This window comes from Melospiza georgiana, chromosome 19, assembly GCF_028018845.1.
Source record: "Melospiza georgiana isolate bMelGeo1 chromosome 19, bMelGeo1.pri, whole genome shotgun sequence".
NCBI classification, from domain to species: Eukaryota; Metazoa; Chordata; class Aves; order Passeriformes; family Passerellidae; genus Melospiza; species Melospiza georgiana.
Window position 1 is genome coordinate 7,468,808 of NC_080448.1, and position 7,936 is coordinate 7,476,743.

At 61.9% G+C, this 7,936-nt stretch overlaps 2 protein-coding genes across 2 annotated transcripts in view; both read right to left on the bottom strand.

Moving 5' to 3' along the window:
- Nucleotides 1–1,372: 1,372 nt before the first annotated feature.
- HSPB1 (heat shock protein family B (small) member 1) lies at nt 1,373–4,236 on the bottom strand. The gene is made up of 4 exons (XM_058037827.1): nt 3,725–4,236; nt 2,644–2,939; nt 1,881–1,944; nt 1,373–1,670 (listed from the first exon to the last, which is right to left on the bottom strand). Exons 1-4 carry the CDS (start codon nt 3,787–3,789, stop codon nt 1,511–1,513), a joined length of 585 nt encoding a protein of 194 aa, XP_057893810.1. The 5' UTR covers nt 3,790–4,236; the 3' UTR covers nt 1,373–1,510.
- Nucleotides 4,237–7,527: 3,291 nt separating this feature from the next.
- SRRM3 (serine/arginine repetitive matrix 3) overlaps nt 7,528–7,936 on the bottom strand; it is a 31,149-nt gene continuing 30,740 nt past the window's right edge. The window contains exon 15 of the mRNA XM_058037817.1: nt 7,528–7,923. Coding sequence (XP_057893800.1) covers nt 7,707–7,923 — 217 coding nt within the window. The 3' untranslated portion in view covers nt 7,528–7,706. The remainder of the gene's footprint in view (nt 7,924–7,936) is intronic.

Below are 7,936 nucleotides of genomic sequence, written 5' to 3' on the forward strand. Positions count from 1 at the left end.
GCAGGAGGGGCCGGGGGCTCACAGGGCGCCCCCACACAGCGAGGGACACCCCGACCCCATCCCAGCGCCGTGGCCCTGCCGCAGCCCCCACCCCCGGCTTATTTTGGGAAGCAAAATCACCGTGGTGAGGGCACGGGAGAGGGGAGAGGGCTGGGGATACTCCCTGGGGGCTTCTTCCCCTGTGGTGAGGCTGGGGCTGGAAAAGCCTCACACACAAATGGGAACCCCCCTTCCCCCAAGCACAGGAGTGACCCCCAACAGCAGGAATCAATCACCAGGATCGGGAATTGATCCCATTGATCCCCAGGGTTTGCCTGAGACCTGCCAAGCTCATCACAGCCCAAACTGCCGGGCAGAGGGGTGGGGAGCAGGGGCTCGGGGCACAGGGAGCCCCCCGGGCTCGGACAGGGGCCTCACAAGTGCAGGATTCCTCCCAGGTCAGCGTCGGCCAGGGATGACTCAGGGGGGATTAGTGGGATTTGACAGAGCAGGGGACATCGGGGGCCATGGTGGGCCTGACCTCGGCCATGTAGGGCCCGTCCTGCCCAGAGCCCCGGGGCAGGGAGGGCGTGGGGGACACAGGGCCAGCCGGGGCCAAACGGCACCAGGGCACAACCCAGCCCCTCTCCAGCCCCCTGGGAGGCTGCAGCCCCTGAGCTGAACCCCCAAACCCTCAGACAGGGGGCTGGAGGGAAGGGGGAGCCCGGGGGCAGGGCTGGAGCTCAGGGGGCTGCACTGCTGGGGTGGGCTCTTGCCCATGGAGCCCCTGTTTGGCCTCTGACCCAAAGGGAGTGTTTGTGCACTTGTTTTTTTGGGATGCAGCATCCCAGGATGGTGACACTGGGGTGTGGAAACCCCAGATATTCTCTGATAGGGCATGTGGAGACCCTGAGCGTGGGAAAGCAGGGATGAGGAGATCTGGGACTGGAGACACGTGGGATGCAGGAGACCCAGATTGTGGAAAACTGGGATGCTGAGACAGGGATGCTGGGGACCTGGCATGTGAACACCAGAGATGTCGGAGATCAGGGGTGCAAAGCCCCCAGCGTGCTGGAGGTGGATATGGAGAGCAGAGATGTAGGAGACCCAGGTGTGAGATATTCAGGATGTGCATGTCAGGGACATCGACCCCAGGTTGTGAAGCCTTGGGATGAGAACACCGGGTATGTGGAGCCCTGGGTTACAGACCCCAGTGCTGGGCAGGGCTCGGGGACCCTGCTGGCACCTCTGGTCCCCGTCCCGGTGCTCTGGTCCCGGGGCAGCTCCCACAGGAACGGCCCAGCCGAGGGCCAGGGGGCACACACACCACAAGGACAGGTTTCTTTCACCAGCTTTTATTCCGGCTGATTCTGTCGGTTCCTTCACATTTACTCAAGGCACTCAGTGGCAGGGCGAGTACAAAATCAACAGTAAAAAGGGGGTGGGTGTGAGGGGGCAGCTGGGGGCGGGGGTAGCAGCGGCGGCTTCTCCTCCTCCTCCTCCTCCGTCTCCTCCTCCTCCTCGGTGCCGCCTACTTCTTGGCCGGCTCCTTGGCCTGGCTCTCCACGGTGACGGGGATGGTGATTTCGGCAGACTGGATGGCGGGTTTGGGCAGGGGCGCCTCCACCGTCAGCATTCCATCGGGAGACAGCGAGGACCGCACGGCCGTGGCCTCCACACCCGGGGGAAGGCTGGGAGGGGAGGAGAGGGCAGGTGAGGGCTGCAGCACCGATCCCGGGGATGCAATGCTCAGCCCCAAATCGCTGCCTCTCCCACTCCCAGTTTGGCTGAGCAGCGTTCCCAGTTTGGTCAGTGAGGTTTGGAGGGTGTGGGCGGGTGGGGAAACATCCCCAAAGGCATCGGGGGTGCATCAGGTGTCTCCCCTCCTCCCTGGTACTCACGTGTATTTTCGGGTGAAGCACCTGGAGATGAAGCCGTGCTCATCCTGCTTCTCCTCGTGTTTGCCTGCAAGGGAACAAAACCTCAGTGATTGGGTGGGAACCTTCCTGCCCCACCCCAACACTTGTGAGGGGCTGATTCTGCCCATCCCAGGGCTGATTCTGCCCATCCTGGGGCTTTTGCCATAATATCAGCCTGCAGCAACTTTGGGGGGACCCTCTGCAGGGCCACCCTGGGTGCATCCCCCAAATTTAAGCAAAGTGCAGTGCCAGGAGCTGGGGGTGGCCAAAGGGGCCCAACAGTGTCCAGCTGGCCCCACGGCTTGGCAGGGCTGGAGATTGAGCAACCCCCTGTCCCTGAATTCATCTGGGAATTGCCCCCATTCCTTGCAGGCCCTCCCTCACAGGGCGGGAACCTCATCCTGGCCTCGTGCCACAGATCTGGGCTTTGTCACAGCATCCAGGCTGCTGTGGGGGCTGCAGGGCTCACGACACCCCAGGACCCTCTGTGGCTCACTGTGTCCTTCCAGAACAGCAGCAAGGGGTCAATGTATGGGGCTGGGGGGGGTCTCTGCACCAGAGTGCACCCCAAGATTGAGCCGCAATGCTGGGCCTTCCTCCACGCCTCCATTTTCTCTTTCCCTTTTCCTTTTCCTTCTCTCCTCCATCTCCCGCTTTTCCTTCCCCTTACCCCCATCCCTTATTCCACATTTCCCCCCATCAGCCTCCAGCACCACAGCATCTCCCCCACCCAGGAATCACCCACCGGTGATCTCCACGATGTTATCCTTGGTTTTCACCACCAGCTCCTCGGGGGCGAAGTGGTTGACGTCCAGGGTGACCTTCCAGCTGTCGGCGGTCTGGCGGATCTCGGAGATGCCGCTGCTCAGCTGCCGGCTCAGCGCCTGCCCGAAGGGCGAGCCCGGCGCCGGCATCAGGGCGCTCTCCCGGGGCAGCAGGCGGAAATAGCCGGGCCAGGCGCTGCCGCTCGGCCACTTGTACCAATCCTCGGGGATGTGCGGCATCCCGAAGGACTGGTCGAACAGGCGGCTGCCATGGTACCTGGGGAAAAACGCCGAGCGCTCGTTTTTAAAGTTCTCAAAGTTTAATAAGCGTGGTGGTTTGAAGGGAAGTGAGTTTTTTGCGATGCTGCGCTGCTCAGATTTGAATATTGGCCACACCCGGTGTGGCCGTTGGGGACGTGGATGCCCCTCTGAGAACACAGGGGTTAAAAGCAGAGGATTCCCAGGAAACCTTTCTCTTGGGTTCCGGTGGGGAAAGAGTTCGGATAAAATGGTTATAAAAAACAGTAATATAATTATAGAGTAATAATAATTTGGATAATTTGAATTAGGACAATATGAGACAATAAATATAAAGAGTTGCGGATGTCTGGGTACCTTTTTCTGGGCAGCAGGAGCCCGAAAAAGGACCCACATTAACAGAGGATTAACCCTTAAAAGCAACAGCCTGTTGAATATTCATACACCTCATACATGATGCATAAATTCCATTCAAATACAGGATTCTGTCTGGTCATCATCAGCTTCTTCTTCCGAATCCTAACAGTGCCTTTGAGGCAGGAAGAAGTTCATTTCTTCTGATAAGAGACCAATAAACTCATTTTCTCTGAAAGATTTAGGTGTCCTGCAGCTGCTATCTCACTGCGAGTCCCTTCTTTAAAAAAAAGCATCCTACATAGCATAGTCTCCACTTTAACCTTTTTAACAACCTAAAACCATCTTCACCACAGTCCTTAAGAGAATTAACACAGCATAACTTTCTAACATAACGCATGTAACATTTACAAAAAGCCAATGATAAAACCCATGCATCTTCCACCGTACCAGTCGCGGAAGGGGTCCCAGCTGGGGCTGCGCAGGAAGGTGAAGGGGACGCGGCGCTCGGCCATGGCGTGCGGGGCTGCCCGAGGGGAGGGCGGCCCGGCCCTTATGAAGAGGGCCCGGGGTTATTTTTAGCCGGGCTGCTCAGCTGGCTATTAATGGAAATCGCGGCAGCCCCGCGGAAGGGACCAGAAGCTTGTGCCGGGCTGGGGCGGCCGCACGCAGCCGCAGAGGGCGGGTGGGGAGGGGGCTGGCAGCCTGCAGGGCCCCCGTGCCAGGGACGTGTCCGTCCTCCTGTCATCGGGAGAGGCTCGGCCTGCTTGCGAGTGATGGATGGCCCTTGGAGCCGCTCCCGGCCTCTCGCTCTGCCCGGAAAACAATCCCCGGGACGCGGCGTGAGAAGGGGCTGGGGCTGGGCCAGGCTCGGGAATGGCCGGATGAGTCAGAGCAGGATGCCCTGAGTGGCCCTGTGCTGTGTCACCGCCTGCCAGAACCTTCCAGAGCCCCCCAGCTGCCGGCCACCCACCTTCCAGAAGGTTCCAGAGCCCCCCAGCTCCTGATCATCCTCCAGCTCCTGGTCACCCACTGGCCAGAACCTTCCAGAGCCCCCCAGCTCCTGGTCTCGCACCTTCCAGAACCTTCCAGAGCCCCCCAGCTCCTGGTCTCGCACCTTCCAGAAGGTTCCAGAGACCCCAAGCTCATGATCACCCACTGGCCAGAACCTTCCAGAGCCCCCAGCTCCTGGTCTCGCACCTTCCAGAAGGTTCCAGAGACCCCAAGCTCATGATCACCCACCTTCCAGAAGGTTCCAGAGCCCCCCAGCCCTCTGGCCCTCCCGTGCTCAGCACCGTGGTAGGAAGCCCCAGCACCAAGCTGGGCTGTTCCAGTCCCCAGGAATGGGGTGCCTGAGGCCCTTGTGGGGTTGGTGGGGGTCTGGGGGTCAATGGGACCTGTGGGGCTTACAGGACATTTTGGGGCCAGTGGGGAGTGGGGGCTGGCTGTGATAATGGGGTTAGGGGGGCTCTAGGGGGGCAGAGGGACTGGGGGCTGGAAGGGGATCCTCTCATCCAAGTCTCTCCACACCCCAGGCACCCAGGAAGGGATTCCCATCTGGGAACCCAAGCTCCCATGCTGGGGAAGGGGCTGTTTCCAGCCCAGCCTGGCAGCTCTGGGCCCCCATCACCCGTGCCCAGCTCCCCTCTGGCCCCAGATTTGCCCTGGAGAAGACAGGAGGTGGTGGCAGCTGAGCCCTGACACACTCAGGGCACGAATCCGTGACCTCCAGGAGTGGGGGGGACGGAGCAGCAGGAATTTGGGGTGACAATGGGGTTAGGGGGGCTCTAGCAGGGTAGAGGGACTAGAGGGGACTGGGGAGGTGGGGGCTGAGTGATGTGGGGCTGGGGGCTGTGGTGGGCTCGGCGGGGTTAACCAGGGGAAGATGGGGCACTGCAGAGGAGAGGGAGTGGGAGGGATGCAGGGAAATGAGAGGGATGTGGGAGGGAGGGATGCAGGGAAATGGAGGGGAGGCAGGGAAGGATGCAGAGGAAGGTGCAGGGAGGGATGCCGGGAGGGAGGGGAGGGATCGGAGGAGGGATGCGGGGAGGGACGGAAGGGTGGCAGGTGGGAATGCAGGGAGGGCTGCAGGGAAATGGGAGGGATGGGAGGGGTACAGAAACACGGGGAGGAGCAGAGAAGGATGGGAGGGATCAGGAGAGGGATGGAATGGACGGGAGAGTTGCAGGCAAATGGGAGGGATGCAGGGATGTGGGAGAGAGGAGAGGGATGCAGGGATGCAGGTGAGGATGCAGGCAGGGATGCAGGCAGGGATGCAGGGAAGGATGCAGGGATGCAGGGAAGGATGCAGGGATGCAGGGAAGGATGCAGGCAGGACGGATGGCAGCTTGCAGACAAACGGGGGTGATGCAGGGAGCCAGGAGGATGCAGAGGGTCCCCCACAGACACAGCAGGATCCTGGCAGGGATCAGACACAAAACTCCCGGTGCTGCTCCACACGGAGGGAGAGGGAGGAGCAGGATGGAGCCGCAGGGAAGGAGCAGGATAACCCTGCCAGGAAGAAACCTCTCGGTGCCCAGCAGGGTAATTTACAATATATACTGTATATTTATTATAATTGCACCAGCTCACGGCATCTACAGCTGTACTCACAACCCAGAGAGAGAGCGCACGCGCGACAGGAAAATACTGAAGTATTTCTACAGAGTATTTGTTCCAGTTGGCTCCCTCCCGGCAGGAGACAGAGACTGTAAAAGAGGAAGACTGGAATTGTTCCCTGATGTGCTGGCTGCTCCGCGGCGCCGCTGCAGGCGGGGCTGGGCTCCTGGGGGGCCGCGGCCCCACGGGGGCTGCAGGGACATCGATCCCCGCTGCTGGCTCGGCTCTGGCTCTCGGCAGGGCATTCCCCCGTGGCCCAGCAGGGTCGGGGCTCCACGGCCGCTCTGGGGGGCTCTGGGGGCTGTGGGGGCTGTGGGGCAGCAGCTGGAATTGCTGGGATGGTTTGTGGAGCGCGTGGCTCGGGGTGTGTGGGGATGCTGGGGGAATTCGTGTCCTCCATCCTCCCCCAGGCTCCAGGAGAGCAGAACCTTTTGTCTCCTCCTCCTCCTCCTCCTCCTGCTGCCACCGTCACATCCAGCGCTGCCACCCTGCCCAGGCTGGCGTGTGGGGACAAGCTGCACATGGAGTGCCACCAGTGTGTGCCCTCCTTACCTGTTCACCCCATCTCTAACACCTCTGGACACCCGGGGGCTGGCACCCGTCACTGCCCAGCTCCTGGCATTTCTCTCCAAGGGCTGCTGGACCCTGGACACGCCAGGTTTGGGAGGCTGACCCTGAAGTGCCCTTGCTCCCATCCCTGCTCAATCAGGCCCAGCTGACGAGGCTGAGCTGGGCTCCAGAGGATGCTCCCGACCCCGGCTGGCCGGGAACCAGCCAGAGCCCGGCCGTGCGTGCAGGGGCAGCTGCTGTCCCACCCCGCCAGGCCCATCCCCATTGTCCTGCTCCAGCCAGCCACAAACGCGGGGCCAGCGCGTCAAACACTGACCCCGGGGCCACCGCTGTCCTCAGCACCTGGGGCTTGGGGTTTTTTTGGGAAATCAGCAAAATCCTGCAAAAGGCGGGCGGCAGGCCGAGCCCGGGACCCTCCTGCCTCTCTCTTCCCATAATTGAGTTTAAAAAGCAGCCACTTTTCCCCGGATCAGGAGGGGACAGGGGCTGCGAGCCCAGAGGTGGGGCAGGCCATGGCAGTGCCAGAGGGTGGCCGGGTGCACCCCCAGCCCAGCCCCAGCTCCCCCCTCCCGGGGTGCCCCCAAACTGGGGGTGGGTGGGTGCCAGGGCCGGCTCCTGAGCTGGGACAAGCAGCATTTTTCCCTGGATCTCCTCGCTTGGGAAGAGAATTACAGGTGCTGCCGGCTTTGTTCATCCATGGCTCGGCGTGTGCTCAGGTCTGGGGGCACCCCAAAATGTTTTGCAGAGCCCCTGTGCCCCACGACACCCTGGGGACAACTTTGCTGGGGGAAACGGGGCCTTGCTCACCTCTGGTTGGCATCACACCCTCCAGCTGAGCCTGCCCCCCCCATCTGCCCACCTTCCCGGGATGCTCTTGTGCTAAAAAACAGTCAAACAACCCCAAAAAAAGCACAGGGGGACGCCAGGGGTGTCCCCAGCCACCCCCACCCTCTGGCCCCAAGGTCTCTGCAGAGCATTTGTTCCCTCGCTCTCTCTGTGCTCGCCCGCCCCACCCCGCCCCACTCGCAGAAATAAGAAGAGATCCGAGATCCTCCCCTTCCCCATCCCGACCCCAAACACCCCGGAGCGGGGGCAGCCACCCCCTCCCAGGCCGTTCCCATCCGAGTTCCCGTCCGTGCTCTCCCCCAGAGCTGCCAGGTCCATCCTGAGCATCCCCCGGCTCCTTTCCACCTCCGCGCGGGTCCCGTCCCTCCTCGGGGGCACAGCTGGGCTCTCGGGGGGCTCAGAAGCCGGCGCTCTCCGAGCTGCTGCGGCTGTTGTAGCTGGGGCTGCGGCTGGGGCTGCGGGAGCGGCTGGGGGGGCTGCGAGTCCGGCTGCGGCTGCGGCTGGAGCTGTAGCTGTCGTAGCTGCGGCTGCGGCTCCGGCTGTACGAGTAGGTGCTCAGCGAGCTGGAGGACGAGGGGCTGGGCCGGTAGTAGGGGATGGGACGCTTGCGGGCGCTGCGAGTGGAAA

Bases quoted from the DNA above. Each gene is read 5' to 3' on its own strand.
- HSPB1 (XM_058037827.1), bottom strand. From the start codon at position 3,789: ATGGCCGAGCGCCGCGTCCCCTTCACCTTCCTGCGCAGCCCCAGCTGG. The intron at 1,945-2,643 runs GTGGGTGATTCC...GTTCCCTTGCAG, and splicing joins TAACATCGTGGAGATCACCG to GCAAACACGAGGAGAAGCAG. The intron at 1,671-1,880 runs GTGAGTACCAGG...CTCCCCTCCCAG, and splicing joins TGCTTCACCCGAAAATACAC to CCTTCCCCCGGGTGTGGAGG.